This window comes from Penicillium nucicola (assembly GCF_028828085.1).
Source record: "Penicillium nucicola strain IBT 29836 chromosome Unknown utg000001l, whole genome shotgun sequence".
Lineage (NCBI taxonomy): Eukaryota > Fungi > Ascomycota > Eurotiomycetes > Eurotiales > Aspergillaceae > Penicillium > Penicillium nucicola.
In genome coordinates, this window is record NW_026643125.1 from 1,415,123 (window position 1) to 1,433,765 (window position 18,643).

The window sequence follows — 18,643 nt, forward strand, 5'->3', positions numbered from 1 at the left end:
ACTTTCTTAGGCGCCTAACGACGATTAGACTTAATTCCGCTATTCGGAGATCCTAAATCTAAACGTAGAGGCGTGAATCGGTTCGTTATTCGGGAGTTATATACTCGAATTCTCCCTATTCTTCTTATAAACGAGGGTAGTATTTTTCAATATAATAATACTCTAACGTATACCGCGTATATTATTTGGGAGGCTTTACGCGATATAAATAGGGGATTGATATAGACACCACCCTTTGGATGCTAACACCACCCCTTGCCTGAAAAGTCAGACATCAACCTTTTTCTGCCGGCAGTATTTCCTGCCGGCACTATCGATTCGAGGTACTTCCATTTACTATGTAGCTCCCTAGTAAAATTAAGTCACCTTCGTACTCTACCATCGACCATGCTAACTGCATAGCGCTAGACCCGGATAGGAAATAGATGCTGTTTTCGAAAACTCTGTAGGAATGAAGGAATCCAGCTATTCTGGGTCAAATTTCTTGGTAAATTGCATGAGAATTGTGAAGAAATTGAGTAATTTGTATTGGATCAGCTATTTATGGAGCTCCCCGACGCTTCCTGAGGCGATCAGACCAATCCTCGTCCTGAGATACCTATGAAGCTATTCTCGACCTCTGAGATGTAGCCATGCTCGGCGGCGATGCTTGCTGGGTCCCTCTATGGCCCCGTACACCTTCCTGAGAGGCTTGTTGAGCTTCCTGGGTCATAGATGAAGCTATTCCCGCCCCATTGTCTCCCTGCGATGCCTGTTGTGTCCCTCCACGTCCTCTGCCATGTCCTCTGCCACGTCCTCTGCCACGTCCTCTACCACGTCCTCGGCCGCGTCCACGGCCCCGTCTACCTTCCTGAGATAGTATGAGCTCGAAGCCGGAGGGGTCTCGCTGGGTGGAGGTGTCTTAGGTGCTTGCTTGGGTGCTTTCGCCACCGCTGATGAAGTTCCTAGCGCCTCGGGGGCGCCCTCGCCGGCGCACTTCGAGAGGATCCTGGAGTAGGAGTAGCGGGTTAATAGGAGGTATAAATTTTAGGTTATTAGGGTAGGGATCATTTAAAGAAATAATAAAAACAAAGTGAGATTAAGATTTTGCGAGAGATTAGGACCGAAGGTAGGTAAATTAGAGAAATAGATGATTAAATTGATGATTTTTCTTTTACTAGGTAATCCTGCTCAATTTAAGTTAATTCTCTCTGTTCTTCTTTTTAGATGCATTCGGCTTATTGCCTTATATTACTACATCCGTAGGAGTCCTAGGGTTATATTCTTATTATTATATTTTAAGGTTTCCTCGGATTTGTAGATACAATTTTCTTAAATGCGGTTGTCATACATTTTTCTATGTTCGTAATTCTTCTATGTTTTTCTATAGTTCTTTGCTCTTCTTTAGAATTCTTAGATATTCCATATTTTCTGTTATCTTATTCCTTTTTATATGTTTACTTGTTTTAGAGTCTTTATAGAATTCTTCAGTATAGTTTTTATATATATTGTTTTTCTATTCGAACTTATGTTTAAGTTCTTATATCATATTATACTTATATTTATAGCTTCTACTACGTCTCTTTTTTCTTGTTCTAAGTTTTCTTTATATGTTTCTTCATGTTCTTATTCTTTTATTAAATCTTATTTTGTTTAATATTAATAATAAAGACTCTAAAATAAGTAAATATATAAAAAGGAATAAGATAATAGAAAATATAGAATATCTAAGAATTCTAAAGAATAGCAAAGAACTATAGAAAAACATGGAAGAATTACGAACACAGAAAAATGCATGATAACCGTATTTAAGAAAACTATATCCAGAAATCCGAGGAAACCTTAAAATACAATAATAAGAATATAACCCTAGGACTCCTACGGATGTAGTAATATAAGGCAATAAGCCGAATGTATCTAAAAAGAAGAACAGAGAGACTTAACTTAAATTGAGCAGGATTACCTAGCAAAAGAAAAATCATCAATTCAATCATCTATTTCTCTGATTTACCTACCTTCGGTCCTAATCTCTCGCAAAATCTTAATCTCACTTTGTTTTTATCATTTCTTTAAATGATCCCTACCCTAATAACCTAAAAAGTCTTACATGCTTTTATAGTGACACCTCTAATATTTTAACACCCCCTAGACCTATACCCCCTTTATTACGTAATATACTACCTTATAAAAACTCCGTAAATTTAATATGGTCTAGTAAGGTATATACTAGCCCTAACTCTAAATAATAGCCTATACACGATAGGGTATAGTATTAGATAGTGTAGTGGGGAAATCACGACACTTGTATGATTACTGCCTCAGGCATGATATCCTCGAGGAAGGGTTATGGGCAATCTACGACTGTAGAGAAGGATAGACAGTTATAACAATGCCACTCATTTCCTGATTCAAGATTTATGATCATTATACTCCTTAATATAGTATCTGATTATCCCTAATAGGCATTATCTGCCTAGAGCTCACAGACCTAACTTATTGTTAGGTTTTCTTGCCACCATTTATCGACCCGTCTGTTTTGACCAGACTGCCATCGAGTATCTCCTATTTCACTAAATATTATCCGTAGGCGGTCTTAAAGGCGAGCCTACAAAATATGAAATATAACGCGGTTTCTTGATACAATGCTACCCACACTTCGCTTACGCAAATTGTCGGCGTTCAATTACACGGATATATAGCCCGCGAAACGCAGAGTCCCGGAAAATCAACTTTATAGTAGCCTATAGGTCTACTATCTTCACTATCATCGGTCACGCTTCTACTAATAGCTCTATCAATGCTAGGAAAGCATCTTGACCCTAGGGGCTCTCTTGCTCCTAGCAGCTGTTCAGAGGTCTCTAGGAGTAAGACAGCAGCTTCTAGGAGTCGCGTGGCCCTAGGAAACCTATCATAGCTCCTAGGGTCTAACACCATTACCTCGAGGAATCAAAGCCAGGTTCCTATTAACGACTTATTAATGCCTAGAGGCGTAAGTAGCGCTCCTAGGGCTATAGCTCAAATCTTTCGAAATGACTCAATTGCGTAGATATATACGCAGGATTGGTGAAGGTGTTGAGGGCTTTCCACGGATTCGAAAGGTGCTATGGTATTCTAAGATCCCGAAATATGCTCCCGGGGGCTCTACAGCTCCTAGATCTAGATAGTATATTCCTAGAGCCAATTATATATTCTATCAGGAGCATAGTGTAAAGATCCTAGGAGTAGATTTCGTATTCCTAGAGCCTAAAATATCCCTAGAAGCTAAAAAGCATTTCCTAGGGGGTAAAAAGCTCCGCTTTTCGTTCTGATTTCTAGACTTAAGCTAAAAATTATAAGATATATAGCTTACCACGAATATAATCAGTTCCCTAAGAATTCTAGGCCCTATTATAGCATTAGATAGACACCTTTAACGGGAATAGATAAAGCATTAGTACTATCAACCTAAAAGTCATTCAACGTAGTCAAACTTTGCCTAGAATCCAAGGACTCTTAGCGCTATATTAAAAGCCCGGTCATAGTGATACTAGTATAAATCTTATATCTTATAGTGTTTATATATAGTGAATATACCTCACGTTTTAATCCTCGCTAGGATGAACGCGCTAAAAGATATATATTGAATCACAAAACTCTACTCACACTCGTTAGACTCGTGAACTCTAGCAGTAGAAAATATAAAAGTGAGGTTAAAAAAATATAGTGAAGAACGTATCTTAATATCGGTGATAAGTTCAAAAGTTGACCGCTAATAACGACGGTCACGTTTTAACGGGACGGGTTAAGCACCCGCTCGCGTATCGCCTAACGCTTCCGTAATCTAGAGTCTTAACGGACGGAACACTATATATAACTTAAACAACCAACATTCAAGCGACGCCTAAAAATCATATAATCTATAATACGGAGTGATAAAAATATAGGCACTATTAGGAAAATTAAAAAATAAATCACTTTTATTACCTCAATATAGAAGACCGAATATTCAACACTTAGCTAACGTTTCTTAACCGACTCAACTTCACTATTTTTCAATATAACCGGCATTTTCGCTCGGCGGGTATCTCAAACAGCTCTAACGATGTCGCTATAGATAGTTACAGTATTAGAGTCTACCTTACTTAGGATAGGTATAGTGTCCTTTAACGTTTACTTCTTAGTAGAGTATACGCGACTAGAGCTAAGGAGCCTATAAATACGTCCTCCTCCCCCTAGCAACTAGTTCTATAATACTTTTCCTTAGCTTCTAGAGTCGAGCAAACCTTCCTTTTAAAGCACTAGATAAGTTCTTCCCTCTAACTATACTAAAATTTTAATACACTAATATCTATAGTTACGTTATAGACCGCCACGGGAGTGCGAACGAGAATATGATTCCCACTAAGTCCACTTACTATAGTACCTATGCTAGCCCGCTAACCAAGGTTATAGGCCAAGAATATGATATATAAATTCTAGACGTTCGTCGTCCACGATAAGGTAAGTTGAATATCGCGCCGCTAGCCGCGTTAAGTCCGATACCTTATACCAAGTTTACGCCATAGACACGAAAATCACTAATAGTAGTATACTATTATAGTAGCCTATCACTAACTACGGAAACTCTTATCACGAGAAAAGCTATTCCCGCTAAGTTAGATAGAACTACAGGCTAACGCGCTCTATCGCGTCTCCACCTTAACCGCGATCGTACACTAAACGACGGTATATCTCTACAAGGAGTCCTCTAATACGACTATATAATCATAAAATAGATAGGTTTATCGCCCGCGTTTTCCGTCTTAAAAGCCTGCCCTATATAACTAGTATGGCTTTCCCAAACAAACTAATTAGGTACAACGCGGTATATTGATAACAGCGTTATATAAGAGACATAGGTATAACGGCGATCCTAACTAACCGACTATCTAAAGCATACCTTCAATCATAAGGGACGTCTTCATCAACAACGTATAGTACAATGCCTCTTCTAACTAAATAAACACTAGCTAACTCCGATCTTATGACAGGTAACTCTCGGATTCCCGTGACTCGGACGCGAAGCGACGAAATTACGTGCCTATTCGGCCTTGCCGTTCCTATTACATAGCCTATCTCTTCTACAAGACTATTACTTACACCAACGAGTCGCTAACTCGACCTTTAAGTCGATTTATCCACTAGATCACTTAGTATGCCATCTAATCTAGACTCGAAGGAGTGCATACAGTAGCAGTCTGTCTCTCAGAATTTAAAGACCTACGGGGATAGGCGATAGCCTTATGGCGTGGGTATTTATTCCGCCTTATCAATATTATCAATATATAACAAAACAAGATTTAACAAAAGAAGAAGAACATGAAGAAACACATAAAGAAAACTTAACATAAGAAAAAAGAGACGTAACAGAAGTTACAAACATAAGTACAATATGACACAAGAACTTGAACATAAGTTCGAACAGAAAAACAATATATGCAAACACCATACTCAAGAATTCCATGAAGACTCTAAAACAAGCAAGCATACAAAAAGGAACAAGACAATAGAAAATTTGGAACATCTAAGAATTCCAAAGAAGAGTAAAGAACTTTAGAAAAACATGGAAGAATTACGAACACAGAAAAATACATGATAAACCGCTTTCAGGAAAACTGCATCCGGAAATCCGAGGAAACCTCAAAATACAACAATAAGAGTATAACCCTAGGATTCCTACGAATGCAGCAAATAAGCCGAAAGCATCAAAAAAGGAAGAACAGAGAAATTTAACTTAAATTGAGCAGGATTACCTAGCAAAAAAGAATCATTAATCTCAATCATATATTTCTCTGATTCATCTATCTTCAATCTCAATCTCACTTTGTTTTTATCATTTCTTCAAATGATCCCTACCCTAATAACCTAACACGCCTAATGGTAAGGATATCTACTACAGTAGATACTGTCTCTATACTCTGACTAAACTCCGTGATCGAGACGAGGCGATACCAAGACCTAAAGATTATATGGGAGAAATACTTATATATCTAGCGAGGTATACGGTGATCACCTCAACCTTGATAGGCCCGCTGAGAATTCAAGGCATACGAGCCTAGAGACTAAATACGGGTTCAGTCACGCTCCGTCAACGCATATATATCGATATATCCGACCCTCAAGTTTGATAGGTAGAGCAAATGACTACTTATCCCGTTCGGAAAGCTCATTCCTTGCTCTACGTAGCCGCCATATAATTCTTAAGGCTGTGGGGATAGACCCCGTTCTTTATAAGAGGCGTTATAGCGAAAATTCTGGTTCAACTTTAACGCGCCCTCGAGCCGGGGGGCGGGGTCCCCTAGAGACCCCCTTGATAGGGGTCGGCGAGGCAATTTCCAATTGCCGGGGGTGCCCCCTAAGGCGACGGGCAAGACTTCTACACTAGGCCTTTTATCCTCCTATGTCTTCAAACTCTCCCGCATCGGCTTATCTCATCCTTTATTTTTGAGATTCTGTTATTATCCAGTATCGTCCATTTGGACGGAGTATATGTTTACCGCCCGTGATGCACTGCTCGGTCTCCGTCTAGATCCTGCCGTTCCCTATGCCATGTGATACTGGTACGTGCAAGGCTTAGACGCCTTCCTATCTCTTGTATGACACACGAAAAGTACTATCGCCTTCCTCCCTCAATACGACAAGCTGTCGTTGATGCTGGACGCTTTGACTCACTTTCAGGCTCTACTTCTTCGCAACCACTACGTTGCTGCCAGCTTGCGCATACTCGCCAGTATGTTATGGTGGTCCTCGCCGAGCGTCACCTTGCTCAATCGTATTTCTTGCAGGAAGAGCTTCTCTGCCTCTTCCCACCGGCCCTCAAGCCAGTATGCCGTTGCTAGCATACCTGTGCTATCAATGGTATCTTCATGGCCATTACCTAGTAAGAGCCTTCTTTAGTCTCTGGATATTGAGGCCATTTATCTTGCATCCACGATGCTACCGCACTCCAAAGCATACCATGCAGCTCTGAAAAGCAACGTAGCCCATTTTTGTAAACACTGAATTAATGCTGGCCGCTGTGACATTGCAGATTTGACATGGGGAAAGAGTGATCTGCACCTCTCCCAATTTTCTTATTCACCGGTGGGAAACTTGTCGGACAGGATGTTAATGAATTTATTTCTCCATTGGTCTATTTGTCCATGAGATTTCAACCACGCGCGCGTAGTTAGTTGCAACAGACGATGCATCGTAAAGGGAGTACTGTTCTCACTGACAGATATAAATGAATAGTCCCTCAGTATTGCAATATCATCTTCAAAATCGGGACCTAAATCAAATTCGGATGTATCCCCGTCATTGGAGTAACTTAGAGGTTCCGGACTTGATACGTAGTTGGCCCTAGGCTGCTGCCGAATGAGGTTCTCTGGTATTCCTTGCCGATTGAAAAAACTCACGAGGGAAAGCAACTCCGCAGCAGATGGCTTTGTTTTGCGTATATAATCAAAAGAGATTTGCCACGTCACCATAATTGAGTTCTTCGCCTCCCAGTCCCGATAGAGATGACCTTTCAGAAGCTTTGTCGTTTCACGTTCACTCGCTTCGAAACCTCTCAGGTATTGCGAGACCGAATAGGAAGGCGCCCGAGTTCGAATATAGCTAGCGGCCTGTACGATCGCTAGCGGCATGAATTCTAACTCGTTCACCAACTGTTGGCTTTCTTCACTTTCCCGTGGTTGTTCAAGCTTTCTCTGAAGAAGCTCTAGTGCTTCTGATCTTTCCATAGGTTTGACCTCAATAACGTCCCTGTGATCGGCCATCTTCAATGCAGTCTCCCTGGTCCGACTCGTAATAATGATAGATCCATTTCGGCTTCTAGGGACATATTGTAAAAGTGGTTTAGTCGAGGCGTTCGTTGGGCCTCTCGTCGGGTCTCCTTGGCATGCCAACGAAACCGAACAGAGAAGCTGATCGTCATCGACGTTATCAAGAACACATAGCCAGTTCCCTATCTTCTCATCCCGCAGCCAGTTTTCGACTAATTTGAAAATGTTAACTCTGGGATCTTGAAGACCCGGGATCTTAACCTGGTCCGCGATGTGGCAAGTGGCATAAGTTCAAGCTCATCCACCAGTCTCAGAGCGTCCTCACTTTCATCTAGTGATCCGAGCTTCTTTTGTAACAGTGCTAATGCATTAGGCTTGTTCATTGGTAGGACTTCAACAATGTTGTCAGAGTCGACGACTCTCGAAGCCACCTCTCTGCTCCGAGTTGTGAAAATTACGGAACCGTTCGCGGTTCGTGGGATATAAGCTAATAGCGATTTTCTCGAGATATTGCCTTCACTGTTGATCTGATGCTCTTGACTTATCGATAGGGGTTTTCGAAGGAACTCATCATCATCGACATTATCAAATCGATAACCCATTTCCCTCTTCTTTCATCCCGAAGCCAATTTCCGACCAGTTTGAATATATGAACGCCAAGACTATGACCCTCGGGGATCTTGAACTGGTCCGCAAGATCCCGGAAGCTTTGCTCATACCGGGCTTACAGTCACCGAACTTGTACCCATGTGGCTAATTCGGAATTCAGGACCATGTTGCCTGGTAGCGGAAAAAGGGGCAGTTGACGGTTTGCGAGCTGTTGAGCGAAGCGTGGGCTTTTGACCTTGTGGCGTTTTAATGGCTGAGGATAATATCAATCGGTGATTGTCTGGTATCTGGTACCGGACTGAATTCCTCGCCGGTTATGTACAGCAAAACCGAGCTGTGTTGTGGCCGAAAGGAAATAATAGCCGGGCACGGATCCAAGATCCAAATAGTCTCGAACACCACCAATCAGGAAAATCCGAAGCAAAGATTTAGTTAAATTATGAAAATAGACGTAAGGCAAGAACCACTTTAGTCCATTCTAAGACCATTTAATTTCCGATCATTGGTTCATTCCCAATGGGGTGTAGAGCAATTCCCCGCAATTGAGTATTTATATCCTCGTGGGCCCCCCTTTCTACCTTTCAACTGGCAAAGCTTCTTTTCCAACTTCTAGTCATTCTTTTTCTTTGATATTTTTGTATTCGGTCACTTTCTTTGCATCGTCAGTCACTCCTTAAAACCTTTAGATTGAGCAAAAGAAAACGACAATCAAAAATGATGCGCTCCGTGATCCCTCTGGTCGTCTCGCTCGCTTCGCTTGTCGCTGCCATTGAAATAACCAGCCCCGCTGCGAACACGACCTACGCAGCCGGGTCCACCGTCAACGTCGAGTGGACTAGCGTTGATACCGATCCTACCAACTTTAGCCTTTATCTCTGGAACTTTGTCTCCTGGCCTCCATCTTATGTTCCGCTGACCATCGACGTCCCCACGTCGGATCTGTCTTACTCTGTCCAAATCCCCTGCGATACCACCCCCGACTGGGGTTACCAAATCAGCGGTATCAACGGCACCAACGTCTACATCATCTACGCGCAGAGTGATAAGTTCACCGTCTCCAATGCCGACAACAGCACCGCCTGTGTGGACACTCCTTTGCCAACTACCTTCACCTGCCCCAACGCTGCGGTGTCTACCGTTTATGTCACGGTGAGCGCTACTCCCAGCTCCCGTCCTTTCCATCATCCATCCCACGTCCATCCTTCTCCATCACCCAGCACTGCCAGCATCTTGAACTCTGAATATACAAAGCCTGGAATTGTGCCTAAGACTATAGGTTGGTGCTCAGACTATTCCCACCCTGTAACCTTGGACAAGGTTCCCACCCCGACTCTGACTCTCTCGGCGCCCAGCGATGCAAATGGATCTGATGCTTCGCCGGTCGTCACTGCGGCACTGGGCCAGGTCACTGATTCTCCTGGCATCCACACATTGACTATCACTAACACTGCGACCGTGCTGGCTTGCCCGAACGTGCACACAATTTGATGGAAGTTTCTTTATCCGAGCAATCGGTAACCAGGCCTTTATGCCGATGTATTTTATGTAACATCGAATGAGAAGGAAATTATTCAGGGTAGATCGAAATCAATTTCCCCCTTGTACTTTTTGATTGTTTCTCAAATTCTGTTTTTTCTGTTTTTCTTTTATATGATGCTAGACGTAATTTAGTGGAACATAGAGTCACGCTCCTCACGCGTTCTAGGATATTTTCCCGTTTGCACTGGTCTCCCCATGATGATGATCAACATGAAGACTGTATGTTGTTCGGTATACACTAGACCTCGCCAAACGCGGGTTTAGGGTGTATAAATCGTGAATAACGTAATTCACAACCGAGCGGCCACCACAACCGAGTGGCCACCCCACCAAAAAACGCGTCACAGAATCAGACCTTTCTTGTTTAATCACCCATTATGCCACCAATTCGTACTCAATCTGCTCAAAAACGTACAGAGCAAGAAGGTAGGATCTTACTAGCTATTAAGGCTATTAAGAAGCAAGAAATTGTCTCAATTCAAGAGGCAGCAAACCGATTTGATGTGCCTCGTACGACTCTCCGCCGCCGTATTGCTGGCCACGTTTCTCGCGATGAATCACGCGCCAATGGTCTGAAATTGACAGAGATTGAAGAGGATTCACTTGAAAAATGGATTATCTCTTTGGATTCACGTGGAGCAGCCCCTCGACCGTCAACTGTACGAGAAATAGCCAATATACTACTGGCGGCGCGTGGATCTATACCCCCTGTTACGGTCGGCGAAAACTGGGTTTCAAACTTTATAAAAAGGCATCCTACACTTACGTCTCGTTTCTCGAGACGTTACGACTATCAGCGAGCCAAATGCAAAGATCCTAGGGTTATGTCTCAGTGGTTTTCTCTCGTCCAAAAGACTATCCTTCAATATGGTATCGATTCCGCTGATATCTATAACTTTGACGAGACTGGTTTTGCAATGGGCTTAATTGCGACCGCAAAAGTTGTCACGAGAAACGAATACTATGGCCGCCGATCGCTTTTACAACCCGGAAATCGCGCGTGGGTTACTACAATTGAATGTATAAGTGCGTTAGGGTGGGCGCTTCCTCCGTGTGTGATCTTTAAGGGCAAAGTCTTTATCGAATCTTGGTTCGATGGCCTTCCGGATGATTGGAGACTTGAAGTTAGTACGAATGGATAGACGTCTAATGCAATTGGCCTTCGGTGGCTTGAAAAGCTCTTTATTCCGTCTACTTCGTTACGTACGAAGGGGAGGTATAGACTGTTGATACTTGACGGCCACGGTAGTCATTTAACACCACAATTCGACAAAATTTGCAAGGAAAACAATATTGTCGCAATTTGTATGCCTCCGCATTCATCTCACCTTTTACAGCCTCTCGATATTAGCTGTTTTGCGGTGTTAAAACAGGTATACGCCGAGCTTGTTAAGTCGAAAATGCGTGCCGGAGTCGATCATATTGATAAACTAGACTTCCTCGAAGCCTACTCGACCGCTCGAATCACGGCGTTTAAATCGGAGACTATTAAGAATAGCTTCGGTGCTACCGGTTTAGTGCCTTATAACCCTGATCGGGTTATCTCAAAGCTCAATATCTGCATTCGTACGCCTACCCCCCCTCAAGCCGAGGGAGCGAGTGGGAGCCAAAAACGCCCTCAAATTACGTCCAATTACAAAAACAAGCTTCTTCGATAAAAGCCTTATTAAAACAGCGCTCAAAAAGCCCCCGAGCCCGCTAAATTCTGCGATAAATCAGGTTTTAAAAGCCTGTCAAATCACAATGCATTCGGCAGCTATTCTTGAGAAGGAAGTTAGTGATTTACGCGCTGCAAACGAGAAGAAGAGGCAAAAAAAGGCTAGATCTACAAGGCAGATACTTTACGAAGGTAGCCTTACAGTGAAAGAGGCATCAGACCTGATATCCCAGCCTATACAGGCTATTTCAGCGCCAGTATTAGGTGAGGTAAACCAGGGTTTTTTACCTTCATTGCCACGTACGAGAGCCCCACCGAGATGCTCAGATTGTGGAATCCTAGGTCATAAGAGAACTGCATGTAATAAGGGATCTCGCGTATAGTTTAATGAATTTATTAGCGTTTTGGTTGAGATAGATGCATTAATAATGATGCGTTTTTGGTGGGGTGGCCACTCGGTTGTGGTGGCCGCTCGGTTGTGAATTACGTTAAAACCGATGACTCATCTAGTGTAACGTAATTCACTACCGAGCCGCCACAACCACCGAGGAGCCACCCCACCAAAAAACGCGTCAATTTAATGCTAATATCTCAACCAAAACGCCATATATTCAATTAAATTAAACGCGAGATTTATTATAACAGGCATTTCTTCGATGACCTAGCTCCCTACAGTCAGAACACCTAGGGGCTGCCCTAGTACGCGGCTCTGAAGCAGATATAGTCTGATCTACCCTATCAGATATCTGCCTTAGAATTGGGTCTTCTTGCTAAGATACTAAAGCTAAGGCCTCTGAAACTGTAAGGCCTTCCTAAGAATAGATCTGCAAGGTAGATCTAGTCCTATTTCGCTTCTTCTTCTTATTTTTAGCGCGTAAATCGCTTACTTCTTTCTTAAGAATAGCTGCTGATTGTATTATGATTTGATAGGCTTTTAAAACCTGATTTATCGTAGAATTTAGCGGACTTAGGGGGCTTTTTGATCGCTGTCGTAATAATGCTTTTATTAAAGAAGCTTATTTTTGCAATTGGACGTAGTTTAAGGGCGTTTTTAGCTCCTACTCGCTACCCCGGCTCGATAGGGGGGTTGGCGTACGCGTAAGAATATTGACCTCTGAGAGAACCCGACTAGGGTTAAAAGGTATTAAACTAGTGGTAGAGAAGCTATTCTTAATAGTCTCCGATTTAAATGCTTTAATACGCGCGGATTTATAGGCTTCGAGGAAGTCTAGTTTATTAATATGGTTGATTTTGACCCGTATTTTTGATTCGATAAACCGACCGTACGCGTATTTTAATACCGTAAAATAGCTAATATTAAGAGGCTATAAAAGATAAGACGAATAAGGAGGTATATAAATTGCGATAATTTTGTTCTCCTTATATATTTTGTCGAATTTTAGGGTTAAATGACTCCTATAGCCGTCGAGTATTAGAAGTCTATACTTCCCCTTCGTACGAAGAGTAGTAGAGGGAATAAATAGCTTCTTAAGCTATCGGAGTCTAATTTTATTAGACGTCTATCCGTTTGGACTAACCTCGAGTCTCTAATTATTAGGAAGGCTATCGAACTAAGATTCGATAAAGACTTTGCCCTTAAAAATGATATAAGGAGGAAGTATCTACCCCGACGCGTTTATATATTTAATTGTAGTCACCTACGCGCGATTTCCCGGTTATAAAAGTGATCGCCGACCGTAATATTTATTTCTCGTAATAATCCTTGCGGTTAAGATTAAACCTATTGCAAAACCGGTCTCGTCAAAGTTATAAATATCGTTAGCATCGATACCGTACGTTAAAACTATTTTTTAAACGAGAGAGAACTATTTAGAAATGATTCTAGGATCCTCGTATTAAGCTCGCTGATAATCATAGCGTCTTAAGAATCGGGAGGCAAGAAGAGGATACCGTTTAACGAATTTTGTAACCCAATTTACGCCGACAGTAAGAGGGGGTATAGATCCGCGCGTAGCGAGTAGTAAATCTACTATTTCTCGTATAGTTAACGGGCGAGGGGCTGCTCTACGAGAATCTTTAGAGAGTATCTATTTTTAAAGCGAATCCTCTTCAATTGTAGTCAATTTTAGACTATTGGCGCGGGTTTCGGCGCGATTTGTATAGCTAGTCAGACGGTCGCGTAGAGTTGAACGCGGTATATCAAAAGTCCTAGCTGCGAGAGCAATAGAGCTTATTTCCTTGTTTTCAATAGCTTGAATAGCAAGTAATATCCTGCCCTCTTGCTCTATACGTTTTTGAGAGGATTTATTGCGAATTGGTGGCATGGTTGGTGATTAAAGAAGAAAGGTTTAATTTCTTGACGCGTTTTTTGGTGGGGTGGCGACTCGGTGGTTGTGGCGGCTCGGTAGTGAATTACGTTAACGTAAGTTAACTTAATTCAAATGGCATCAACGCGCCTGCCGTTCGTGCGCGCTTTCGAGGCGCTTTCCTTCCCAACAAATAGTAACCCGGATAATTAAGTTGCGGCGGCTTCTGAGATAGTGAACTTCACTTTGCTAAACTTAGATCTAATCGGTTTGTCCTTCATTGGAGGCGTGATATGCGATAGAGGTGATGCAGCCTGCATCATGCAGGTAAGTCACGTCACATAAAGTCACGTGGTAATTAGTTGCTAATACCCGTCGGTAGTACACGCCAATAATCTGTGCATAATACGCGCCCGCTATGATCTGGCTGGAAAGCATCTTAGGGCGCGCGCAAATAAGTGCGCGTACCAATTCATTTTCACTTCTTTCATACGTCGCCATAAGCCGCCTATATATTGGTCACCCTCCCTCATTATATCGAACAGTACGATCTTCTTCCGTTTCCGAATGGCCGAAATTATTGGTATTAGCTCGGGGCTTACTGGCTTGTTAGCCTTAGCCCTTTAATCGAGTCGCATATTGTTCAGCACGGTATAGAGTCTTCGTAACTAGGAAAAGGCTATTAGGGGCCTTCGAGAAGCACTCCAAGATCTCGAGGAGGTACTAAGAATACTTTAGGATTCGATCCACACTTCACCTTTTTTGAATAGCGGGATAATTGAACGGCCTCTTAATCGATGCTACAAAGTATATACCGATTTTAATACGCTAATTTTGAAGTATTCTAAACACTTAATAGATAACTAATCTAGTATTCGTGATTAGGTCAAGTTACGTTATATAGGCGAGGACGTCACTAGCTTTTAGAATATACTTTCTGGCTATAAGTCTATAATCACGATCGCCCTCGCTTATTCTAATATATACGTTTATTAGAATTTTAGCGGTACAAATACCATTTGTGCCGGCGCGGCCGGATTCGGCGCCCCCCTCGATCGGGTTTGGCGTGGGCCCCCGGGTGCCCTGTTCAGGTTTAGCCTGTCCAGAAGCGGTTTGGCGCGGCGCTAGCCCCAGGATGGTATCCGACCCATCCCGTCTACCTTGGGTTTAGCTCGTCCAGATGCCGTCTAGCGGCCCACGCCTTCCCCGAACAGGCATCTGCCGTCCTCCACCGCCGACCGGCCCCAACACCCACGAGTATATAACTCGGTGCGTCGCTCAACGTCCTCGCTCTCGTCGTGCTGCACTTCCCTCTTGCCCGCCCGGTCCTAGCGATCGGGGTTTCGTGAAATGATACCGTATGTCCGGATCACACGGCACCGGACGCCCTGTTTCAGCTGGTTGCCTCACACACGGAGCAGTGCCTTTTCTCCACCGGCTTGAGCGCCGGCGGCACGGTCTGCTAGTCCATTGCCCTGGTGTTTTTGTCGGCTACAGATGCCGGTCCGCAATCTTCGCCACAGAGAATTGGGCTTCTGGATACGCGCGTGCTGGCTGGCTCCCACCACCTCATCCGTATGTCTCGGTCGCTCTAACATAGGAATCAATAGTGCCTCATCGTTGGCCGGGTGACTGAATAACTTTCGTCTCTGCACAATGCGCCTACGATACGACGTAACCCGAATCTCGCTCTTTTGTGCGCTGTCTAATTTGCCTACATATATGCCATTGGCTGGTCTTCTCTCGCCGATCCCTCGTCTTGAAGCCGTGGCGCAGAATGACCGGACTCGCACTTGTTCCCGGGTCCCTTTGCCTCGTACAACGGCCTCGGAGAACGCCGTTATAGAATCTCAAACACTGTGATTATATTGGCCGCTCACTTAAATAGGGGCCTTCGGCCGCGACATGCTATTCTCCAAAGGCGATCCTTCGCCTCTGGCCCGCTTTTAGCAAGGCGAAGCAAGGCTGATAAATGCATGCACGGACAGATCAGGTCAAACCTGATAATGCGATGCTACGGTATTATCCAATTGGAAAAATACCGCATGCTGTAGCGCGTTGCCATCTGACCCCTTGGTCATTCCTGCTCTGAATGCTGACAGGCAGCACTTCGGCCCGTGGCGATAATCAGTCCTATCAAATTTCCCCAGCCGCCCCAGATAGGAAGTCGAGGTGAAATGAAGTGAGACGGGGACTCAGGAAATGCATATAAAGAGTCTTGGTATTCCCACTGCGGCGAGGGATGCTAGACATGTGTTGCTCGCTTTCCGTCAATTCAATTCAGTATAAAGGGCACCTTGGAATTTCTGTGAGAGCAAGAGAAGCAGTTCTTTAGATTATACTACACATTTCCTATTGTTCACACCCGCCGGTTCATTCTCCTCTGCCTCTCGTGAAAACCATGGCCTCTATCGACCTGGACAACATCATCCATTACCACCCTCCCCCCATCCCGAAGCCCCCTTGCAAACAGCCACACCTGACTACTTCTTTTTCCCACCCTCCTTCAAACCAGCCCGTCCTGATCCATCCTCTACCTTCGCGACCCCCGTGCTTTTCTCATGAGTCCTCGCAAACTTGTCGTCCTCGTCGACAGAGTCCCTCTCCTGCTGTGCCTTGTGATCGCGACGCCCATGTGAATGTGTTTGATACAGAATTAGTCAACTTGGAAATGGCCGAATTCGGGAGCCAGGACACTCCAGCATCATGCTTTGGAAGCAGCGAAGAGACTCAAGCAGAGGACATCAACGGCATCCAAAGAAAGGAGCCGCATGATCAACACAGTGGTAAGTGATCTGCTCATCTGCTGGCTCCTCTAGCTTCTCAGGTCCCCATTAGGTGGCATCAATTGTTTAGGCGAAGATGAGTGAAATATGCTGACTTCTTATTTTAATACAGCCTCACACAGTGACGATCGTTTTGCGGACGATATAAGGGTCCTCTCAGACGGACCTGCTACGCCGCAAGATACCGCCGCCTTATCAGACTCTGCTGAGACCGACCTTTCATCAGCAGCCAGTGCACCAACTTGTCCTGTGGAAGCTGATGGTTCCGTTTCACCGAACGAACCGTGTCCCGTTCAAGGTTAGTAGTTTATCTGGTGATAGGGTTTTCCTAGGTCGCTTCTCATCATACGACTACAGATCCTTCACCCACTGAGCGCAATGAAACCCAGCTTTCCGTTTTTGGCTGTGAGACAGAGGTCAACAGCGTGGCGGTTGGTTATGTATCAAGTGATCAGGCCCCATCGCCTAATCCCAGCACACCTGTTCCAGCTGGAGATGAACCAGAGCCTGCGAATCAGTGGAGCCCTGAAAGTGGTGCAGAGTCCAGAAAGTCAAGTCCTCTACCGGCTCCGGAGGTACATGCCATCCAATTAGACCCGAGGGACCTTTCAGCAACTCGCGACAGCCACCTGGAGGTGCGGAGCGACGGCAACGACATCCATTCAACAGATTGTTGTCTTGACGATGAAGCGGTATCAAGCCCTATCTCGCCTGTGCTGCAACAAAGAAAGCAGGCAGTTTCCAGATCAGAGGGAAAGGATTCACCAAGAGACTTATCTAGGTCGTGCTCCGTATCGGTTGTGGTGCCTGTGACCCGGTCCCGTGTGATACCAATAACAGGGTCCACTAGAGCCGGCTCCACACGCTGTACAGGGAAAAGGAAAAATCGAGCAAAATCCACTTGCAATATTGAAAGCGATGATCCTGACGACAGTGACTATACGGACGGGAACGATTTTGGTGTTGGTGGCATCGCCAGGTTGCCACGTCAAACGAAGAGACCGAGACGAACTGTTGCAACGAAGATCCAGCCCGCTCAGGCTCGACGTGACAGCCCGTATCGTGTGTTTTCCTCGCCCGCTCCAGAAGAGGAAATTTCAAATCCACGTCCCGGCACCCGCTTGCAGGACATGCAAACCATTCCCATCAGAGGTTTTCTCACCCGGCAGACAGTTCTGTCAAGAGTCATCTATTCGTGTACCTTCGAGGAGGATAGGCAACCTTCTTGTCCGCATGGGCCAACAAAAGCTCCCGCGTGCGAGGAAAGCTCAGAAATGACACGGCATACCATGCAGCTCAGCAACAAAAAGCCATCACTGCGTGCTACTCGTTTCCTGCCCGATGAAGACGCACGCTTGATTGAACTGAAGGAAAAGCGAAGCCTCCCGTGGAATCGGATAGTGAAGCATTTTCCAGGGAGGACGAAAGGTGCTCTTCAGGTTCGCTATAGTACGAAGCTCAAGGGCCGAGGAACTGGAAGTCACAAGCGAGGTCAGAGCGGAAGGGTTACACGTTCTGCAGCTACGGCTGTGGCCTGACACATCTAGATCTCTATCCCCCTTTCCATCGGCGAGTCGCACTTCCAAGAGATCGAGAGTGGTGGCTTCGAGGCAGTCTTTGACCCTTTGTGTTCAAGATCTGGAATAATATTTTATGGTTCCGTACGACGAAAGTCGAGCAGTTCCAAAGGTTCTTCAATCTGTTAATTCTATTTTGAGCAGGAGAGAGTAATCTTAAGATTTCATTTCAACAGGATGGCTTACAAGTGATAGGTCTTGTGCGCCCTCTGGTAAAAATCGAATTAGGATATTCACTGATTCATGATCTCCAAGCTAGTCGTCAATCCAGCTATCAACGGCATGCATCCAAATCCCAATGTCCCTAAGAACGCTGCAGATAGGGGTGCTGCTGGATTATAGAGACGAGTATGAGTTGAATAGCGCGGGTTGGACGGTCGTAGCCTCGACGTAAAAGAATATAATGGAGCGTTTGAAGACGAATTTGTCGGGACAGGAAATAAAT

General features: G+C 44.3%; 3 protein-coding genes across 3 annotated transcripts; 2 read left to right on the top strand and 1 right to left on the bottom strand.

The window, feature by feature from the left end:
* Positions 1-9,086: 9,086 nt before the first annotated feature.
* On the top strand, positions 9,087-9,860 carry N7511_000552 (GPI anchored serine-threonine rich family protein; the record flags this gene model as incomplete). Its single annotated transcript, XM_057122977.1, has 1 exon — positions 9,087-9,860. One exon carries the CDS (start codon positions 9,087-9,089, stop codon positions 9,858-9,860), a length of 774 nt encoding a protein of 257 aa, XP_056988710.1.
* A 5,162-nt stretch (positions 9,861-15,022) lies between these two features.
* Positions 15,023-15,916, bottom strand: N7511_000553 (uncharacterized protein; the record flags this gene model as incomplete). The annotated part of the gene is made up of 4 exons (XM_057122978.1): positions 15,023-15,163; positions 15,248-15,326; positions 15,716-15,849; positions 15,878-15,916. 4 exons carry the CDS (start codon positions 15,914-15,916, stop codon positions 15,023-15,025), a joined length of 393 nt encoding a protein of 130 aa, XP_056988711.1.
* Positions 15,917-16,236: 320 nt separating this feature from the next.
* On the top strand, positions 16,237-18,159 carry N7511_000554 (SANT/Myb-like DNA-binding domain-containing protein; the record flags this gene model as incomplete). Its single annotated transcript, XM_057122979.1, has 3 exons — positions 16,237-16,621; positions 16,734-16,919; positions 16,979-18,159. 3 exons carry the CDS (start codon positions 16,237-16,239, stop codon positions 18,157-18,159), a joined length of 1,752 nt encoding a protein of 583 aa, XP_056988712.1.
* Positions 18,160-18,643: the final 484 nt, after the last annotated feature.